Source organism: Buteo buteo, chromosome 17 (genome assembly GCF_964188355.1).
Source record: "Buteo buteo chromosome 17, bButBut1.hap1.1, whole genome shotgun sequence".
Taxonomy (NCBI): Eukaryota; Metazoa; Chordata; class Aves; order Accipitriformes; family Accipitridae; genus Buteo; species Buteo buteo.
Window position 1 is genome coordinate 26,606,477 of NC_134187.1, and position 22,594 is coordinate 26,629,070.

Genomic DNA, 22,594 nt, shown 5'->3' on the forward strand with positions numbered 1-22,594 from the left:
ACGGAGTTGCACAGGGTGGCCATTTCTGTTCAATACAAAGGGAAAAGAAAAGTCTTTGGCCCATTCTAGAGGATCTCCTACTAGGGGGTGCTGGGGGAGAGGGCCTTCAGCATCCTGGACACCCAGTCTTTGAATAATTTATTTAAACCAACCTTAAGATGCATTCCCAAACCCAAATCTCACCCTGTATTAAGAATGTGTCCTAACAGTCAGCGGACAAAAAGCAATCATAAATGCTGAATATTTTCTGAATATAAAGCAGCTGTAATAGAAGAGGGAATGAGCATTATCTCTTGCAAGAACAGCCTCTTGCCTTGTGGTTGGGGAATACATGGGCTTAAGCTTCTTCAGGCAGACTTTATTCAGAAAGCTTGTTTTAAAAGGAAAAAGAACTGTCTTTATTATACACCTGCCTCAATGTTTAGTAGTGTAACTACCTCTATATTGCCAGTCTCGTCTCTGGTGTAATAGATAGAATACTTGAGCATTCCGAATAGTTGTTGCATCAAAAGTTATAAATAGCTTATGGACAATATTAATTGGATGCTAAATAAGATTTAGGAAGATATTTAGAAATGGGGTATATGCTAAAGGAAAACATTGTAAGAAATAAATAGTCATTACTATAGATTCATGAATATTTGAGATAGGAAATATCCTTTTGAGCCTTACCTACTTTTCTGTGTTACTAAAAACCCAATCTCTGAAGTTTGGCACAGAATTTGTACTACTGTCCTGGGGAATTATTTCACGGAGTGATAGATGGCACTGGGAAATGTTTCCTGATACCCAGATGAAATACCTTCCTGAAACATTTTCCTGCTCCATTTTTTTTCCCCACTGGTTCTGTGGTGTGGACTAGTGAAGCCACAGGGAGATACAAAGAGTGGTGCCAGTTCACACCAGCTGAAGAAGCAGCCCACAGTCTCTTAATCCTCCTTCAGGTGAGAGTTACCTCTTTCATGAATTCCTCCTCAGATACTTTGGATTTTTATGCCTTCCTGAAGCCATAGGAATCATTCTATCCAACTGCACAATTTTAGCTCTTATAAACTTTGTCCCATCATTATTTTAATGCTTTCTCCCAGGACAAGTGGTGTCAGATTTATTTTTTTTTTGCTTACTACTGCCAATATATCTAGACAGCTTTAAAGAAAAAGGAAGGGGCTTGCAATATTTTATAGGGTCCTAAATTGCTGCTCTGCAACAGAGTATTCTGCAGGAATAGTGCAATATGGTACATAGTGTTTTATATGAGACTATATATCAACACATAACATAGACGATAAAAAGGCTGAAGTTGACTGCTACATGATCACTGGGTAAAGGTGATCACTAGCTTAACCCAGACTTCATCAGATATTCTCAGTGATTTGTGCTGATGAACAAAGTTTTGTTTTATTTTTGTGATTATCCATCCCAAAGGAGTTAATATTATGGTGATTTTGTGGTTAGAAAGTAATTTGCTACTTTCTTTCTGCATCATGTTTGATGTGTAGTTTGGGATTTGCCTACAAATCATGGGGACTGAATCAAAGAGTACAGTATGATTAGCATTTCCTTTTCTCAGTGTCATGTCATTTGTCAGTTTTGAGGCTATTTGGTTTAATTTAAAGTTTTGTTTCATTACGGTATTTATTGCATGGATTAAGCATGTTTTCTGGAAATGCTTTTCGAGAATTGAGGTTCAACAAGGTGCTGTAATATTTATACATATTTACATTTATATATAAACATGAAATTGATTCTGTTTGGATGTAATGGATAGACAGATCCCTGAGGCTATTGCCTTTATACCATTGGTATTCTGTATCACTAGGAATGAACTTGGCTGACTGTCATCAAAAAACCTCACTTCCATAACAGGCAGAAAAATGTAATTACTTTTGCAGTATTGCATACAGTAAGCTCAAGGGCTCTCAGTGTATTTTATTGCAGTTGCAGTTGACTGATGGAGATTAACCTTATGCTAATCACTGTAAATGTAAAACCTGGTCTTAGATGGAACTTAGTACAAAGGCTACTGATGTAATTTATTCATACAAACTTAGAAAGTTATTTTTTTAGTGGTTAAGCAGCCATTTTGGAATCTGACAAATTAATACATTACTTCTGACCATCTATAATATTTATGGTGCACTTCCAGTCACAACAAGATGTGCTGCTCCTGATTTTGGACAGCACGGAGAAAATATCTTGCAAGTTGACTGCATTTAAACTCTTGAAAGCACCAGCTTCTTAAAGTAATAATATTGTTAACACCTTTATCAGTAATTCTTCAAATCTTTTAGCACCTGTCACGTGTCTTGCTTAAGGAGACAGATATTAATGTAAAAAAAAAAAAAAATAATAATAAAAAAGATTATTTTTCTGGAGGTTCATGTAATGAGTAAGCTATAATGTATATTTTACATTTAGTTCTGAGTGTTGCACAGTAATAATATCTAGCCTTGTTTACAGTGTAGTCTCCTGTCTCATGATTTGGGAGGATCTTGCCCAGGATTTGACTAGGTTTCCATTAGAAGATCCCACTACAATAATTTCATAGTTAAAGGAAAATTAGTACATAAATAGAGAGAAATCATATGACAGAACACAACCCAAGTCCACCCTGTGCTTTCTTGTCTCATTAGAGAAAGCAAGAACAAAAGATATCCATTTGACCTTGCATAAACATTTTCATTAAAGTACTTTGGACAAACTTTGAGGACACATTCTTTCTTCACTGAAATCAATAGCGAAAATCTCAGAGGCACCTCTGGTCCCAGTATTTCCATCCCACCTCTGCCCACCTCAGAACTCATTCACCGATTTGGACAGATACATCGCTACGTTGGCACCCTTCCGTCTGAGTGACACATGAACGTGCTGGTTAGTGACCATGATGTGAGCATCCGCCACCATCACCGTAGGCAATGTTCACTGGAGCTCGTTTAAGTAGAGATGAGGTACCAAGGACTACATCCAAGTTGTTAGAGGTTTAGGGACTAGTCTTTCCTGGAAGTGATACTCAGGCACAGAAAAACTGCTGTCATTCATATGAAGTTTTTTTAGGAGTATTTTTATTTTTATTTTTATTTCATGAAGGCTGTCACAGTGGGAAAACAATAGTTAGGCTAGAGTGATGGTACAGAAGGTTCTTTTTGTCTCCTTTACCAACAATGAAAAATGCAACATGTCTCTTTCTTGCATTCTTCTGCTGAGGTTCTTTACCTCTTATAAAATCCTCGCTGGGAGTAAATCTGTAAAATGATTTCATGGTCTTGTGTAGATAATCAAATATTTCTATTATACTGCCACTATCATATTAATAGGTGCTATATGTGGTACTATGAAGCTGAGGTATTTTCCTAACATAAAAATTATTTGAATGTCCAACTGCAACTATTGTCAGTCCTTTCTAATAGCTACGTTTGGAAGAATCTTGGTTTGCTTGTAATGCTTGAAGGTTTATCATTTATTCATCAACTTCTTAAGTTAGATAGCCTTGGTATCTCAGCTGTCTCTAGCAAAGCATGTTGATTAGTGTTTTCTAGAAAGATTTGACATGTTAGGTTGATGTTGGCAGAGAAAGGTGGGTAGCATATGTAGTGCATTATCGCTATACATTTTAGCTGTTGACAGTGACAGAAGCAAGCTGACATTAATGCATCTTGATAAGTGATACTGCAATTACCAGTGTCACTTTTATCATCAACTATGCAAAACATTGACCTAGGACTCTGATTTGATGTTATAATAAATTTGGCATGCATTGACATACATATCACATTGACTTCTTCATGACATATTCCTTGACAGGAGTACGATTATTGTATATTGCTTCAGTTCACTTGTTAGCATTGCCCTTAACATCTCCTTCAGAAGGCAATAATCTGATATTTATTTTTGTACCTTTTTTTTTTTTTTTAAATGATAGAGATAGCATTTATTGGTTCGGATATACTTTGTGTGGGTGCTGCGAAAGTGTGAACTCAGTCTGAATAGAGAAGAAATGCGAAGCCTTAACAGAGGGTTTATCTTACCAATCAGTTGCTATGAGGGATACAGTATATAAAAATTCTTACCCAGAATATACTTTCTAAGTGTGTATTTGTATACTAGTTGTTTCAAAGTGGTGAGAAACAGCAAAAACCCCCTAAATATATTAGAAGTGATGCAGAATTCAACACTGCTGACTAAGAAATCCTGCAAAAGAGTTTTTTGTGATGTTTCAGGCTTGTTTTATGAGATATGAGAGGTCATATGATTGCAAATGCTTGATTAACACATTCAAATGAGTTATCCGTCGTTAGTGGAGACACATTCTCATGTTGCCCAGGGAAGAAGCAATGGTAGGCTAATTTAAATGAACCCATTTTCTTCACAGTCATTTTTTTGTTTTGCAGTTGCAGATGCTAACAGCCTATAGATGGTTGGTTCACTATCTGTTACCTCCACTGACAGATAATAACCTTTTAAAATAGACTCACAATCATGCACATGCTCCAAGAGAGATAAGCTGAGTATGGATGAAAAAAACAACTTCTGAAGTGTGCCACTTAGGTAATTATGAGATCTGAAACAAGCTGATCATTTAGAATTTGAACTTTCGATGTGATATGGCATACTTCTTCTGGGACCGTGCCTTTAAATAGTCTTCATGGAATGAAGTATATTTTTAAGTAGGCAGGTGCAAATGTAGCACAGCACATTTTATTTTTTTTTTTACATGATCTCAAAAACTTCATAAAAACTTGATCAAAATTTAAATTTTTCCCAGGTAACCATTAAAAAACTCTAGAGTTTCATGTGAGCAAGGCCTAATTTATTTTAACAGGACAAGTATATAGTCTGCTGACATAGCTATTTGCAAAAGCAAATCCCAAATTCTTGGCACTTCGCCTCCACCCACGTAGCATTCTCCTGTCTTTCATTTTACAAACAGACACAGACAGACAGACAGACACACACACACTTTCTACAGAAAGCATGCCGGAATGCTCTAATGAATGTTTGAGGTTCTAGTAAACCAGAGGGAAAGTGTAATGAATGAGAAATAGTTTGTACCACATGCAGCAGATAAGGAGCTCTGAAGCAGACCTGATTTTGTTTTTGTAGCAGAAATCCTCTGTAGAAGCCTTTTTTGCAGTTGACTTCTGCCAAGAGCAGCTATGGGCCAGTGCAGCCTTAAATCTGTGTTTGTTCATCATTAGTAAGAAGCCAAACAAAAATGCCTGCCAATTACTTCACATCTATCTGTGACTGTGTCCTCAGATGCGTTGTTTTGGAAGAAGAATAAAGGCTGATGACAACCCTTGAGCCCAGACCCTTCATCTGCAGCTTTCTGGCTTGTTTGTGAACTTCAGGTGCTGCAGTGGGTCTTGGCTGCTCGCTGGCAAAAGGTGGGTGCCTTTGCCTCTCAAAGTCGCCTTCCTTGCTCCTCAAATTCTTCACCCAAGGCCTTAGCTTCAGGATTTTTCTGCTGATTGCTTCCCCAACCCTGGGAGGTCATATCGCCGTTATAACGTTCAATGACTGGGTTTGACATTTCTGGCTAGGAAAAAACTTTCTCTGAAGGAAAGTTTCAACCTTTGGCAATTTGTTTTCTGATGCTAATGGAGGAAGACATGTTTCAAAGCTTACGCTGAAGAACACATCTGAGAAAGAGACATCCGAAAATAGCCTGATAGCTGGGGCATTCACTAGCCCTGTAGGAAACGTGGGCTAAGTTTCCATTTTGTCCTTCAGAGAGGCATATTCAAAAGCATTTCTGTCTCTCCATCCTGGTGTTTCTACTAATCAGTCCATCCTGGATTCAAAGAACCTTCCAGATGAAAAGTGGGTAAAAGCAAATATGTTCTGTTAAAGGATTTTGTCCAAGCAAACTGGCTTTTTTATGTGGAAGAAAATACTTAAATGAAAAATTCCTGGTCCACTTCAGAACTGCAAAGGAGATGAGATTTCCTATGTATAATGGCAACATAGAGTCAGCCAAGGCAATCCTACATGCAGCAAACACAGAGTTTGTCTTCTTAACTGAAATTAAAGGCAACCTTTTAAATGAATGAAATTTTACCAGCTACTGGTATGTTCAGTAATTTTCTACAAGGATCTTTTCTGGGAAGCAGAGGAACAAAAGTACTTGGTACAAGAGGGCTTTTGAGTCACTTCCAAAAATAACTTGTTTCATTTCCTTAACTTTCAAACTCTTTTCTCCATGCCAACTTCTGGCTAGTTAACAAACAAGACCTAATAGGCAGGGTAGATTCAAAATCAGGGACTGGTGCTGTAAGATGTACTGCATGAGGTAACTACTTTTTTGGTAAAATGCAGGTTATTTATTACACTTCCTTTAAAAGTCAGAAAACGGGCATTTCACGGAAGAGGACTGATCCTGTGGGTACATCTGCCTTGTGCTTTTCTTGAGTGCCTGAGCTCTCCCGTGGACCCGTAGTCTCTGCTGTAATCAAAACCACAGCTGGATAATGTTGGCAAGACTGAGCTCCTAATCACCTTTTTTCCTGAAGAAACAGCCATAGTCAGTAGGAACATAAAATCTAACACCATGAGTAAGACAGAATTTGACAGAAATAGCACAGCAATGTCCTTTTCTTAAAAACTATGTTAAGATAATTTTAAAATAAACTGAACCTTTAGTACGACGTGTGTATAAATACGATTACTTTGCATTGCCGCTGCATTGCAGTTAAGATGTTCTTAATGCACGACTTACAGTTTTAGGGTTTTTGAAATTTTTATTTTTTTAGTTTGAGACTACATATGCTTCTGTATTATGTAAACCTGTGAAGCTATTCAGAAGACATTGATTATGAAGCTTGCAGATTGCATGATGCCTTGTGCATACAGATGTGAGAGTTTTATTAAAAATGCTTGTGATTTCTTAATAGTGTGCATAGGACTTATATAATCTCTGGGATAAGGAATCCTAGCAAGAGTTATTTGTTGAAACATAAGAATGAGTTTTATTAAGTCCAAACCTGTTTATTATCTGTAAATCTTCTAACTTGTCAAAACACTGGGTGAAAAAATAATACATGAGTTATAGGGCCTTTCCTTTTGAATTTAAATGAAGGATATATATTTGATGTCTGGTTTAATGATCCCTGCTCTTGGAAATTAAAACTTTGACTAATATCTCAAAACACAAACTGATAACTGAAACACTTTAAGTTTTTTAACTTTCATATTAACCTCCTCATTTATATAATTTGAATTGCAATTTTCATTTCTACCTGAAATATATTTTTCAGGAGATGGATGAAAGATAGAAAGCAATCTCTGTTGGTAGCAAATTGTGCATATATAATATTATTTTCCAGAGTTTTGAAGTTGACTTTAACTCAGAGTTGAGTCTTTTTTTGAAATATTGTACATTGTTATAACTGGACCATAATGATAAATGGTACAGCTCTATTACTAGTAATGACAGAAATAATGTTTAATTGACATCCAAGATATATTTCTTCCCTTTTCAAAGCTAAGACCAAGTTCAGAAATTGCATCCATTTTCACTCAGTTCTCAGGTAAAATTTGACTTATTTCAAGTAACTCTCAGAAAAAAATGGTCCAAAGTGACAAAAAAAATCAGCAATTCTTCTGAAGTCTTGAAGGACTGTCCTCAATCCAGACATTTTAGAACATTGCAGTAAGCAAGCAACGTTATCCCTGAATCTGGCAGCTCTGCTCTTAGGAGACTGCAGAGTCATCTACTGCTAAAGCAAAAGGAGCAAAGGTCTCTTTGAAAGGCTACAGAATTTTGGAATCTAAAACTTATAGTTTGAAGAAGAGGGTATGTGTCTTTAACTAATAAAAACCATAGCACAAGATAATCTTGACTTAAGAACACTTAAAATTATCAAAATGCTAAATCACTGGACAGGTGGAGAGAAAGAATACATCCCATGTGGCATATGTTAGTTATGTCACTTAATGTACAACCTGAGGGTAACCAGTTCTCCCTGGGGATGAAGGTGGTTTAAGGATCTATATGGAATATATTGGAATTACTGTCAGGGTCAGCCTTGATTGGACTGAGTTTATTTTGGGGTATTATAGGGAATATGGGCTTTGAAATATTTTAAGGTGATAAAAATGTTTATAAAATCTCTGAAATTGTAGTTCTGGCAATAAACTAACTCAATTGCTTCTTTATTCTAAAGCTACGATTATTACACCCATGCCTTCTTCCAATTGCTTAGAATGAAGATGCAACATGGAAGTACAAATGCTTCAGAATCAAGCACTGAATCTACATTCTTTGTTACTACATGCAAAAGTGTTTTCCATTGCATTGTCACCTGTATTCTTATACTGGGAAGTTCTGAAGCAAATCTTGGTAGAAAGTAAATGGCAACATGCAGATTTTTGTTGATTAAAATTAAGTCACCTGCCCTTTTTATAATACTGTGATTCTTTTGGTTAGTTCATAGTATCTATAGTGTTATTTACACATTTTCAGCTGAAAGTCTAAAGTATTCTTTATAACATTGACAGGGGTTTGCTTAAATTTGGAAGATTTCTTTAGAAGCCTGACAGTAGTAGCATACTTGGTCACGAAACCAAGCCTAAATACACCATGTTTCTCACTTTTCTAGAAGTCTGCTTTAGATGTTGCAAACTCTGCCATAACTTAAAGGTAGATTGCAAACTGGAAATGGAGAGGAGAGGGACTGAGAAAAACCTAGGTCATAAGAGATCAGTAAGGACAACATAAAAACAGAAAGGAAAGAATCACTGGTCAGTAGATGTGTTAATTGACACTGAAATATAAGACCAAGAGCATAAGGCTAGAAAGAAGGAAAACCTGATTTTGAAAGTAAACAGCATCACTTGTATCTCTGTTCTGGCAGAAATATGACTTGCAGGGCAACCCCAAAACTTGACTTAGGTGAAGATGGCCATCTGAATGGGACAGTCCTAGTTAGGAAGAGCTGCTTGGCTGGACTCAAATGGAAGCTTTGATAGATGCCATATGTCATCCCTAGGTAGAGAAACCAGAGAGGTGAGAGTTGTCCTAAGTTAAGGCTGGCGTGTACTAACTACGCATGTTACCTTCACTGAAACTAGTCAAATAATGTCATGTGGATGTAGGATATCTGGGAATATATGGCTAAGAAGTTGCAGTTACCCATGGACTGTCAGATTATTTTAGTATAGACAAGGTTATAGGCGCTTACTCAGGGCTGCACAGGAAGCCTGAGGCGAAGTATAGATTTCAGTTTGCAGGCTGTCCAGATTTCTTGGCTAAAGAAATTATGCTTGTTCTTGGTACAAAATGTACAGTCTGCTGTGCAAAATCTACTCCTATTCTTTCTCCTACACTCTAAAATATCTGAGGAATGGTACATGACTGTATTTAGCTGAATGATTATGCTAGAGCGCAAAACTCTAAATGTTTTTTTTTTTGATGAGACAAAGTCAAGTTTGTAAAATGACAATTCTTCACACAAATGCTTTTGTTGGAAAAATAGGAATAAAATTATTTAATTGGAACAAGTGTAACTATTCTTCCAAATAGATAAAGACATATGAAAATGACCCTGGCACTGTTAAACATGCAATATTCTTGACATCTGGGAAAGCTCAAGTTAAATGTTTAAAGACAGCTGCTTTTTAATGATTAGCACAGAGAAGAAAACAAGATCCTAAGTTTATCATCCTGCCCTCTTGTGAACATGCAGAAGAAGCCAACAGCCATTCAGCTTTACCTTTTTGTTTATTAGTAGCTGAGTGCCAGAATAATTACTCTTTGTAGCCAGCATTCTTCTGGGCCCACACAGACCTACTCAGAAAATAGCTCATTAAAAGGACCTCTGAAAATCCTTGCTGAGAAGGGGAAAATATGACCTCTTCTTCGGTTTTATCACACACATTTCTTCACTGCTTTTTTATGTTCATTTTTTACTTATCTCCCAACTGTGCTCTACATACCACAGACAGCAGCTTGGGGAAGGAGGCATCTGAATTATCAGCCCACTGAGTTTTATTAGCAGAGGACAGGTAAGAAAGTTTGTAGATGGGCTCGTATTGATTGTTCATTAAATCCCTTGCGCAGATGAATGTAAAAGGTGGGGCAGCTTCTGATGGGAAGCCTATTGCTGATTATACAGGATGAAATAATCCATTTTTAATGATTAAAATACCAACTGCCTCCTCCTATGGTTGATTAAAAAGCTGAAAATTTAGCATCTGATATTTCCAGAATACTCTGTGTATCCCTAATGTACCATCAGTGAGAACTCTGTTCTCTACTTTATGGAAAGGAACTGAGGGATCTGGGCTAGCTGGTATTACAAGACTTTCACTGCTGTCTCCTGGAATGGCAGCAGAAAAAAATGACAGCACATAAACTAGAAGTCCTCAGTCTGGTCATATAAGAGTGGATAAAGACTAAGGTTTTAATTTGCACTTCATGAAATCTATGAAAGCAATTTATTTTTTTTTAAATATATTTTTCTGATTGATCAAAAAACTGATAAATCCAGATACCAGATGGCTTTTTGGATCTTAAAAATCATATTTGAGAGTATGTCATGATCAAGTAGTGAGATACCTCTAAAATGTGAAAGATGTGCTATTATCTGGCATTGATATGGGGGTGCCAGGTGCATAGCCTTTGAAAATTTAAGCTGCACAGCTCTATATCTTTCTTTATATGCTTTGGATCCCTGCTCCAGGAATATAGCTCCTTAGAAAGACAAGTGCCCAGACACAAGATGTAGCAGTTTGGAAAACGAGGTATCTATTGAAAATGTCATACTTCAGAGATTTCAAAGAAATAAAACCAACAGTTAATACTACTACTACTACTAATAATAATAATGGAAGAGTCCAAACATAGGAGACAATTTGACAGAATCTGTGCTGCCAAAAGCAAATCACATCAACCTTTTTTCCCCCCTGTCGGATCAATTATTTTAAAATGAAAAGTTACTTTCCAATTAAACAAAACTCGGCCAAAATATTTTAACACTGAAACCCCCTTACTTTTTACAGTTTTAAAAAATGAAAATATTTTTTAAAAACTAACCTGAAAAAGCTATAAAAAATTAAAGGTACCTTTAACATTGTTTAGCTGAGAATAGACAGAAGTAATAAAAGAGTGAAAAGAGAGGAAAAGGAAACTTTTAGGGAACCAGAAAGAGTCAAAATGAATGAGAAGACAGCTGCCAGTGCAGAGCATATGCATATGGTACCTACAGGATGTACGTGAGTAACAGCACCTCTCTGCTTTTGGGTGTTTCAGTGGGAGCTGATTGTATCTTGGGACAGCAGGTAATGACAGGAGTGATTACCCTGGGGCAGAGAGAATGGGCACATTCATGCCACCCATAGGGAGCTGAAGTCTCTGGGTAGGGAGAGACCTCCTGGTGTTTGAAACTGAAAAAACCCCTGGTTTTCTTCGCTGAAAGTGAGAATGAATTTGAGCCTGAACCTGTGGTCCTTCAGGTTTGAGGAGAATATTTTTAGAGTAAGTGCTACAATACCAGGTGACCATGGTATAAAGGGCCATGGTTATGCATTTCTTGCTGTCAGACGTGGATGATAGGGGTGTTCGCGCTCTGTGTTGAAGTGTTTTGGATAGAGTTATACCTGGGCAAACACAGAGACATTGCCAGTGCTGGTGCATACGCTGAAATACTGCTAAAGGGCTCTTGGTAACAGCAGGTTTGCAGTGAAGCATTGACAGCCCTGACATCCAGCACATCTTCATCGGAGCCCGTGAGGGATTTCACATACAACTGCTGATGTCGAGCTGTTCAAAGCATAACTCAGCTGCTAACGTGAGGCTGTACCAGTCCTCCTTCAGCTGCGTGCGAACAAAGCGGGAAGGCAGTTCTTCAAATGTGAGTAGAAAAGTTGCACAAGTGGGAAATGCTCAATCTCATCTGCTGCACCCAAATCACTACCAAGTCTCCAGGGTGTGGTGAAAGACCAGACATCTTGTGGAACTCATGCGAGCTAGAGAAACACAAAAAGAGACGCAAAAAATTCGTAGTTAATCTAATTGAAGTATTAGCATTCTAATCACAGAGTTATAATGTTGTTAGTTCCTTTTTCCCTGACAGGGGGTCAAGCTGGAGCAGGCACTCATCAAAACCAGTATTTATCACAACATTTTTTATTGGCTAAGCTATTATCATTAATAGAATGAGGCTGTTGTCATTAACGGCGGATAACTATTCACACGGTGCATTTAGTTACTCATTCAGGTCTTTCGTACACTCATGCACTAACTCACATGTACCCAGCTGGAGCCACAGCTGGGAGGACAACCAGAAGCAGAAGGTTCTACTGCTATGCCTGTGGCTTCTAGGTGAGTGGTCAGAAAGCTGTGTTAGGGGCCTCTCGTTCCTTTGTTTGTATAATCCTGCAGCCTTTGTCCATGTAGAGCAGCTGTGGCCTTCTTGGATGGGGTTCAACTTGTTCACTGCTGATGCCAGCATGTCCTGGTGGCCTTCAGCAGATTGGGCTGACTCTTGGTATTCTGAATTTCTTGTGTATTCAGCTGGACCACTCATCTCCTGAGTTTATCAGTTTAGAAAAGACTTCTATGCAGTACCTCTCATACTTACCCTCTCTTCGATCTACTGTTTTCTCTTAACACCTCCTCATTGTACTGTTCACACAAATAAATACACATAAATTCACGTGTACATGGGGCTCATATGATGATTACTAGTCCAGCTACAGTGATACTCACACTTAAAGTCCAAATGGTGCAATTATTACAGCTCATTCTCAATAATTATATGGTTAAAACTGACCTAAACAAACTTTCACATTTCTACCACTTCTTTTTTTCTATGCATTGTTATGGAAGCTGCCAGCATCTCCAGTTCTTTGCAGGGAGGTGTATGATGATGGTGTGGCTTACTTCCCCTGCACTTTTAGCACACTTGAAGTTGTATTTCTATGTTTGCTAACAGTTCATTTACTTGTTCTTTCTTCATTGACCAACAAATTCTGTTATATCCAAATTCTATGGTGTTTGATATGTTTTACATATGCTGGATACTGGTTCTTTGCTTCGTCTGTTATCCTTAATACCAGCACACAAGGTTGCGTTCCTGTAGTGACTAATAATGGGTGATTTGTGCTTGTAGCCCTAGGGCCTCTATCCTATACTTACATTTTCAAGGCCTCTGCTATTATCTTGTGCTTGTACTTTTGGAGGCATCTGTTAAAATCAGCTGGTTTTCTCCGACAGCCTTCAAGCTATGGTTTCCTGATAACATGACATAGTTTTATTAGCACATATATATATATCTCCTTTTTCTGGAGTCACTCAATAGTTGGTTCACTGTACAAAAATAATGGTCCGTTAGAAGACACATGCAAGGATACGTGTAGGCACAGATGGGACACTGGGCACCCTCTGCCCCCGAAATGTCTTGCTTGCAACAATACCGCTGGTGTGCTACCAAACTTGCTTTGCAATGCATCTTTGAAAGGAGAACGGTGGAGGTGCTCATCTGTGGTGGCAGCACCACGTGGGTTTGACGCTCCCGTGGTGCTGAGGGCAGGACTGGCAGTGCTCACTGGTGGGGTGGTGAAACCTCACCACGTATGAGCCTCGGCTCCGTGGGGAGGGAGCTGGTCTGGCTGAAATCCCTCAACCCCTCAGACTATCTCGAGAAACCGAATGGCAAATGGCTGATGCGCGTTACTGTAAAATTGAAGTTCCTTGCTAGCGTCATCCCACAAGACTGATCTCTCAGCTCTGACAGATGTAAGAAGGGATTTATTTCCATTCCCAGTGCTTGATTTGAAAATTACGCCTGCTTACTGATAGGTGCAGCTTTTGGGAAAAGAAAATGAGGGGAATTATATCATCCACATTAATGAGTCTGTGCTCCAAGACTGCTGTGAGTATGACAGCAGCATTCTGGGACTCTCTTGCAGGGCTGAAATTGCAAGAAACATTTACAGGAAAAAGAATACAGGTTAAATTTCAATTTCTCACTGAATAATTGAGATGGAGTTGTTCAAAAAAGGACCGGAAAACTGGGATCTTTTGTGCCTCACGGTTGTTATATTAATGTGACTAAGCAGTCTGCAGCCTTTTTGTTGGGCAGAAGTATCATAACATTGTATAAGCATATATTACATATATCAGTGTGTGTGAATGTCTCTGTGTATACACTAGTATGGATACTCTACATACAAACTTGTAAATCCTATGACCTTCTAAGGACCTAAGTTTAGGTGCAGATATTTTATGTAGCTACAGGCACTGGACTTGGTCTGAAGGGAGTCTTCTGACCACTAACGTATTTGACAAGCGGTCCGTGTGCATGCTAGACAGCACCAGTTTGTTTCTGTTTTTTTTTTTTAATTTTCTTTTGCAATCAGCCTTCAAACTTTTTCAGTCTACTTTTGCCAGTCCTTGACTGCCTTCTATGCAAGGCCAGATGGCAAACCTGGCCATACTACAAACAAAACCTGTGCAAAATCAGCATCGGTATTTCTGGGTCATTTCTGATGGATCCACACAGTAAAATGAAAGCAGGACAGACAGAAGGAAATGGTGATTACCTGCTGAGGGAGTAGCTGGAGGCAGTCTGGGTGTGGGATCGCCTGGCTGCAGGTTTGTGCATGGGTGATGGACTACCTACAGCAGCTTGGGTTCTTACAATAGAGGTGTTTTTAGCTTGGAAGATCTTGCTTCCTAGGAGGCTTAGGAGACTGGACCAAATAAGAGCTTAAAGGATGTCAGTGATCCTAAAATATGATTTAGAGACCCAGGTCACCATTGGGTCTAATGTTTTATGACCATCTAGTCAAACTGCATTTAATTAAATCGATTAAATATAACAGGCAAGGTACTTTACTCCCCCTTTGCAAAGGAGGAAATTAAAGGTTATCTTTACTTAGTTTTCACTATGCTTAGCTGCATATGCATAGACCAGTATGAAAGAGCAATTACAGTTGTATAAAGTCTGCTGGCCTGAAGAGCTAATTAGAATTATTGTTGAAAAGAAACACTTCAGCTGAATGAGCTCTTGCATTTTGAATAATAGATTACAAATTTATACTATTATTCATTTGCTCTTTCTAGTGCTTTACACACATTGATTTTCAAAAGAGATTTGTCTATGTGTGTGTTTTAGTGTGTGCTGCTGTATTGAAAGAAGCAAAAGTGATTTGCTGAAGGTGATACAATGGGCACGTCACAGGGCTTGGGGAAGTTCCTGGGCCACAGCTGTCGGTGGGAATTTTGGCACACGCGTCAGCTGGGCTGTAATTTCATCCTGGACTTTTGGATTGGATTTAGCTTTTTCCCCAGAAGTTTCACAGATATAAAGTTGGTGTTCAGTTGATCATCTGCTGCTGTTTGTAAGAGGTTTTAGATAAGCCAGAGCTCACATTACACAATAATCAGCTAATCCATATTAGGTTACTGTGATAGCTAGAATAAGTCAGGATGCGAAGATATGCTGAAGATTCTTACATCTCACTAACTGCTAATTTCACCTGCAGCAGACTAGCCTTTTTCTCTGTCTTCAGGAGGAGACAATGTCTCTTTGTGGTTTGACTTTAGTCCGAACACAGAAAAGGAGTTTAAAGAGAGGTTACACAACCCGGCGCGTGTTTTCAGATGGCCCCTCTCCCTGGCTGGGCGAGCAGTGCTGGCTGTCCTCTCGCTGTGTGTTAGAGCTATATTTATCACTCAGGAATTGTGGGCATGTGAATTTATGCTCTGACCAAAACAGCGCTTCAGTCAACATGGCTTTATGTCATGATGCACACGCTTGTTATTTTGCTACTATTTTTATATATATATATGTATTTCCTTTTCGGTCCTATAAACAAATAAATTAACAGCCTCAAAAGGAAGTACTTGATATTTAAGAGTGAGGTTTTCTCAGGGTGTCATTTTATTAGCAAAATGACTTACATTAGCAAATCAGTGGAAGAAATGGTAATGTGAACCAGCATATTCAATTTCACTTTAGCAATCTGTATTCCAGAAGGAAATCCTGGGAAGCAATCACTGACAATGGGACCTCAATTTAAATCACAAAATAGGCAGTATGCTGAATGCGTATAGAGAATGAGAGACATTAAATGGAAGTGTTCATTTGTCTTCATAAGGTAACCAAGACAATAAAAATGTGCTCTACTATTAAGGACTGTAGAAGCTGTGGTAATGAAAACAATAATTAATATAATTTAAGTTACTATCCCTGAGGCAGTTGTAAATTGATGGTATTAATTATGCAACAAACCTGTTTGTAAATTGATGACATAGGAAGTCATGGAAGTCATCTAGAATAAGTTTCTCCTTTTGAAGCTATTCTGCAATGTATTATGCAGCAGTCTATAGCCCCCAATGGATATTCAAAGGTTATTTATATTAAATTTTATAATTTATATACTTCAAAGAGCTAAGTAACATGAAAGGATACAATTAAAAACAATCAATTATTTCATTGTGCATAAAGTTGATTATATAATATAAACCAGAATTCATTAACATTAACTTGAATAGACATCCATATGGTATTTTTCTGCAACCGTAACTCCACTGATTCAAGCAAATTACAGCAGCAGGGAATGTATGGTATTGAATAACTTCTGCTGTTACTACTGGTTGTGAAGAAAATATGATAATCTGCAAGAAGGTTTCGTATATATATTCATATATATTTGAATTTTAAGGTTATTTCTCTATTATTTACCTCCACATGTCAGAGTGGCTATTAATAGATGTAATTAAATGCTGACAGTCCAACCTGTTCATTTCTTTCAGTTCTTCAAGAATAGAAACATCAGCCAGTGAGATATAGTAAATGCGATGAGTATATGAAAAAAGGTGCAAAAATCCTTTCTCTGCCTTAAAAAAAAAAAGAAAACTATGTAAAGGTTCCTTCTGCTTCACGTTGTCCAATTTAAATTTTAAAACGTCAGAGTATATTTACTTATTTTTTTTAAATCTGTAATTAAAAGCAACCAGTTACAAGATGTTTTTAAGCAAGAATTTTTTCTCTTTTGATTTCACCAGCAGAAATGTTTGCGTTTTCTGACCAGTCTTGTGATATTTGCTCATTGTCTAGGTTTCTGTGGTGCAGCCTAGATCGCATGACCAGTTTTACCTGCTAGAAGTTCCTGTTTCCCACTTGCTATGAGTGAATCTAAGAGGAGAGCATTCCCGCACACTGCCTCACGCAGTATCTGGCAACTTAAAACTTTCTGAAATGCAGTAATTCTATTTGCTGGTTTATACTTTCCCAACTCTAGGAAAACTAAAATATACTAGGGGAATATAAGGAATGCCACGCTTTAATGGCATCTTCCACCTGAAAAAATACTCTAGCTTGCACATCTTTATATGTGTTTGTCAATCTTTGTTTTACCTTGCAAGCAATTTTGATGGTTATTTCCACAATGTGTTTAGGCCAAACACAGCAAGGTCTTCTTCATGTAGCCTTTAATTTTTTCACCAGTACAGAATTAGGTGCTAGCAAGATCTCCCCATTACTAGGCAATGGTCTGGAGCCTCATAACTTGGCTTTTTGTTTGTATTTCCTTGTTACAAATATGATAAAGATATGATACAGGTAAAGTACTGGGAGTTTAGCAATGCTACCACATTTGATTGGAATTTTCTATAAATCGGATTGTGTGTGGGCTTGCTATTTGCACACTTTTTCTCTCTCTTCCTTTTTCTTTTATAAGGAATATTTTGTGCTCTGACACAAGAACGCCCACTGATAAGAACAGCTGCTGTCAAGTGTCAGAGCATGATGAGAGGGTGAGGTAGAGGGGGAAAATGTTAGGAAAGACGACTGAGGTAGCCAGAGTCACAAGCAGCATTTCCTAAGTAGAGACAGAAAAAACCTTATTCTTTCAGAATTAGGGGTGGGCACATGTAAATTTATTCTGGGTGTGTCTGACAGTAGAGTTCTCCTAAATTGTAGAGAAAAGAGCAGCTGGCAGTGTTTGTATAAATAACCTGACTCTGTTTTGCCCAAGCCCTGGAGGAGACAGCTGTCAGTGGAAGTAACTAATATTTGCTTAGATTTTTTTTCAAAACTGGAAATCTGTGTCTATCATTTTTAATATTCCAGCCATGAGAAGATTGAGTCATGTGAATGTATTCCGTAATTCCACTCTGTTCTGTAATTGCTATTTACTTATGGATGCAAATTACAAAGAAGCATAATGAGAGCCATAGCTCTCCAATTTGTTTCACTTTAAACAAGCAAGACAAAAAAAAAGAGGCAAAGCAATAGTCCTGTTTTTCTGTATGATTCAATACAGTTCAAGGCTCTGCGTGTTAGAGTTCATTGAAAACACAGTTAACTGCCGTAAGCTTTGAATCAGATGATAAAACAAGGGAAAATCTACACATTCTATAGTTTTGAATCAGAAAGAAGGGGTTTTTACATCAACTAATAGTGGGAAAGTCAGCATGTCGGGTTCAGTGGTTTGAGATGTGGTTCCCCCGATTTATCTTGCCAAGGCCTTTGCAGTTCCTCTCCCTGATATGTGGCAAAGCAACTGAGAGTTTTATCATGGTGTGGACTTGTTTTTCGTGTCCAGCATTTCCTGTGAAGGAGATAGAAGTGATGGGAGACCACTGTGACAAAATTGAACGTTTAGGTGAAAGTGGCTTCTCTTAGTCTCTCTTCTCTTCAGTGCATTCGGGTCCTACGTACACAATCCTAACGAGAATGCAAGGTGGGGAGGGAGAAATGAGCAGGCAGACAGATAATTAGTTGGTGTTTGTGGCTGAATGGCCCAAAGAAAATGGGAGAAGATCCTTTCCTTGAATCAGAATTCATCCCAGATGTTCAGAATTAGCTGCATTTGCCTTAGAAAATGTAAACATGTTCTGCTTTCTTTTTGCAGAGCAAAGGTTTTTCCAGTTTAAGTTGTTAAGCAGATACTCTAGGGGCTATAGTATGTCCAGATACAGAGGTATAATTACATTGTTGTTCTACTAAAGTGGAGTTAAACAGGGATAAAAACAGCCTTGAAATGAATTGAGTATGGTTTTCTGATTCTGGTGTGGAAAAAGGAAAGAATAACATTATTGAACAAATTTTTTCCTGTCTCCTGTGCCACACCACTAGAATATAGGGGATGTTGATGGGTATAATCAAGGCAGTATTGTCTGTTAAAGAAGACCTTAATATACAATGACCAGATAAAAACAATGACCGGTATAGTTAATAATAGGTTTGTAAGTTACATAGATTAATTAATTAATGTTATTTCAACTCTGACAAAAATAATCTTTATTTGGATAATATAGTTGAACTAATTGTGTATTTTGTAGGTCACTTCTCAAGAATCTGGAACCAAACCACTGACCTTCACATTCGTACCATCCATTGGACGACTTCCAACACATTTTGAGGTTGTGGATGTCTCTAAGTTCCTTGTGACAATTCCAGAGGAACCAAAGGATCTGAGCAATCAAGAAATTATAAATAAGGTAGATCTTTGTTTGCACTAATTTTTCCACTTTTTCAAAAGATACAGAAAATTTTATCCTGAGCATCACTGAACTGAAGCTCTTTCCCTTGAACCGTTTCTTGGCTTGGGCTTGGTTTTATTTACCAAGCCTACCAGAGATGCAGAATCATTGCGCAAGAGAAGGCTGTTATCTGCTCAATGGCCTGTTTTGCCTTTGACAGAGTTTCTCTTGGAAGAAAAACCCTTGACCATCTTGATACTGTCCTCTGTCAGGCATGCAAGGCTATATTCCTGGCAGATGAAGGGGGATTCCTTCCTCATCCTCATGGGAGCAAGGGTGGTGTGCGAGGAGTGTTACCACACAGGAACTGAGCAAGAGTTGGTCACTGGATGTTGGTCACTGGTTTCAGCAAACGCCAGCGCTGTGGCTTCCAGCAAAGGTGCCAGTCCCTTTCATAGCTCCGTAGTAACACATCAAAGTGGAAGCTTGCTTTTTGTTTTTCAAAGCTTGTCCCCATGTCCTGTGACGGTGAAGCCAGCAGCACAACATTCCTGGTTCTCCTTCCTTTAGCCAGCCCACAGCGTTTGTTATTCCTTTCCTGCCTCACAACACTTAACAGCCTCTTATTTTATTCCATGCTGCTTGAAAGGCAACTGCAACCCTCAGGTTAATAGTCATGCTTACGGCGATTCTGCTCTTGTGTAGCAGCTCCTTCCCTGGGACATTGCTGTGGCTGCGGTTCTGGGTACTCTTCCACGTAATACACTTTTCACAGGATTTCACAGCCCTCTGACCTGAACCTGCTTTAGCATTTTCAGTGTCCTATCTGTCACAAAAGGGTTAGGTCTGGGCAGAGAACAGACGTGTGTGAAGAGATACGCACTGGAGCATTATCCTCAGGATAATTGCATTTCCAGCCACTCAGTATTGGTTTTACTGTAAGTAACGCCCTGGGTAAAGCAGAATCAGGTCTGTCTGACATCTGTCTCCCTGTGTTTCTCTGCAGGCAGAGAAAACTATCCTGGCAGATGATGCAGTACTGAGGCCTTCATAGCACTGATTGCTCCCTTTTCTAAAAGGTCTAGAACCTGAACGGTGTTTAAAAAAAACCAACCAACATCAGATAATGAAAATAACATCTCCAAAGTCATACTGGTGGTATCCCCCTTTATGGTCCGATATTTTTTTAAAGAACTGAGCTCCAGGGACTTGTGGAACTGTAAGTGAAGTGGAAATTTGTAATTATTGTATTCCTCAAGCAGGATTCAAATATGAGCCCCATCTACAGGCTTTCTCTTGCAGTACACCATATTTCTATTCTTTTTACCTGATTCCTCCTTCAAGAGAAATATGATTTAGCATAGCAGTTTCAATATTGAATGATTTGGTGATGTGTGCGTCATATACCCAGCTTGCACTACTCCTGCTCTCATCCAAAGCGTGCTTAAGGAGTTACACACTGGAAGTAGAAATGGCAGAAAATATGAAGAACAATTGTGGTCTGTGCTGAGAACCTTGAACATACAGTAAAGCTCTCTGACCTCGGATTCTTTGTCTGCTCTCTTCAGAGAATGCCCTGGCTTAAAGGCCTTTGTTTCTTCATTAATATGTATAGGTTTTGTCCCAGATTTGTCTGTCAGGCTCCTCTGAGGAGCATTGTCTGCTCCCGTGGATCCCGCGGTCGGGACGCCTTCCCATCGTGTCTGGCGTAGTCTGGTCTGACAGCTCATTCGGCTTGACTGCACCCTCCTTTTCGGTTCCCGCGCCAGCCCCGGGCTCGGGCCGTCGTTGTGCTCTGAGTCCCCCCGTTGCTCTGCGAGGTGGTGGGAAGGCAGCCCCCGCATCATCGGCTGGGGGGGCTGGAAGCAGGAGGCTCCCTGGGGAGCTGGTTGGCTTCTGCTAGGTGCTCGTGCCCAAATTCTTCATTCAACCTCTGGGTTTTTGGTAGAGCAGTGCCAGCCACTGCCGCGAGCCAAAATGACTTTGCGTTTTGGGGAACACAAGTAATATGCAGCTAATTGGGATGTTCTTCCTTGTGTCTTTTGCAGTCTCATGCAGTCATTGATGAGCTGGTCTTAAAGAGTGGGGCCAGCCAAGACCACGTCCCCACCGTCGGTCCAGACAGCACCCGAACGGCTTTCTGGTCCCCGGGGTGTAACTCGAGCAAAGGAGAAATGCAGGAGAATGACCTTTTTAAGGCTGAGTTTATCCTGATTACGGACTCTGGTGATGAAGATGAAGTAGCCGCTGCCTCAAGCAACGTCCACCGGCCTTCCAACGGCTACGGTCCCATCAGCGCTCAGCTGCTGGCCACGTCCCACATTTCCCCTGGCACCGGAGCAGGGAGATGTCCTGGTGACGGGCACGTTCCAGGTCCTGCGCTTTCCCACAGCGCTGCTGATCCACAGAAACAACAGGTAACCTGCTCTTTAAACTCTAGAGCTAACTTTTGCTTTCTAAAGCTTTCAGGTCATGGACACTGAGTCAGTTTGTAAAGCAGCTTGGCCAATTTATTCTTTAATTAGCATTTTTGTTGGCCATTCCTGTAATATTTGGACTCTAAGGAGGTGTCCCAACCCCCTCCGACGCCTTTCCCTATGGCTCTGGTAAACACATGGAGCAGGTAATGCAGATCTATTGTTCTTTCCTTTAAGAGCAGCTCATCATGACAGTAAATTAATCAGAAGGTGTTAGGTTCCTTGCTAGTCTAAATTGGCTAAGGTCATTGAAATCAATGGAGCCTGTAGATCATTTGAATTATTAGCATCAGACTTCTCAGGCCTAGGGTTTTTTTCTTAGCACCAGCTGCAGCCCTTTATGCTAGAGAAAGAGGCTGTAAAAAATCCTGTTATTCTGATTGTTAGTTAGCACTGACTTTGCACAGGTGTAAAGAACTAATGAAGATGAAAGGTCCATTTTATGTTGATCTTTATAGTGCACATTTATTGATTTATTAAAATTTTAAATTGTCACTGGGAGAATTCAAAAAAGTGATTTTGAAATGTTTCATTTTCAAAATGCATCAATCTGATTTACTGCATGAAAAGTTAATGTCTCCCATCTTGGAAAGAGCACTGATAGTTTTCAAGGTTGTATATGCAGTGGAAAACTCAACCTTTAGCAAAATAGCAACATCCTTCTCACATGGAGTAAATTAGGACA

The 22,594-nt window shown here is 39.0% G+C and overlaps 1 protein-coding gene across 3 annotated transcripts in view; it reads left to right on the plus strand.

The window, feature by feature from the left end:
* MLIP (muscular LMNA interacting protein) overlaps positions 1–22,594 on the plus strand; it is a 114,056-nt gene that overhangs the window by 26,768 nt on the left and 64,694 nt on the right. For 2 of the 3 annotated variants that reach the window (XM_075049310.1, XM_075049309.1), the window contains exons 2-3: positions 19,292–19,450; positions 21,481–21,849. In XM_075049310.1, the coding sequence (XP_074905411.1) occupies positions 19,292–19,450; positions 21,481–21,849 (528 nt within the window). Of the gene's footprint in view, positions 1–9,848; positions 10,003–19,291; positions 19,451–21,480; positions 21,850–22,594 lie in introns of those variants that run through there. The other variant, XM_075049311.1, reaches the window with a different exon arrangement.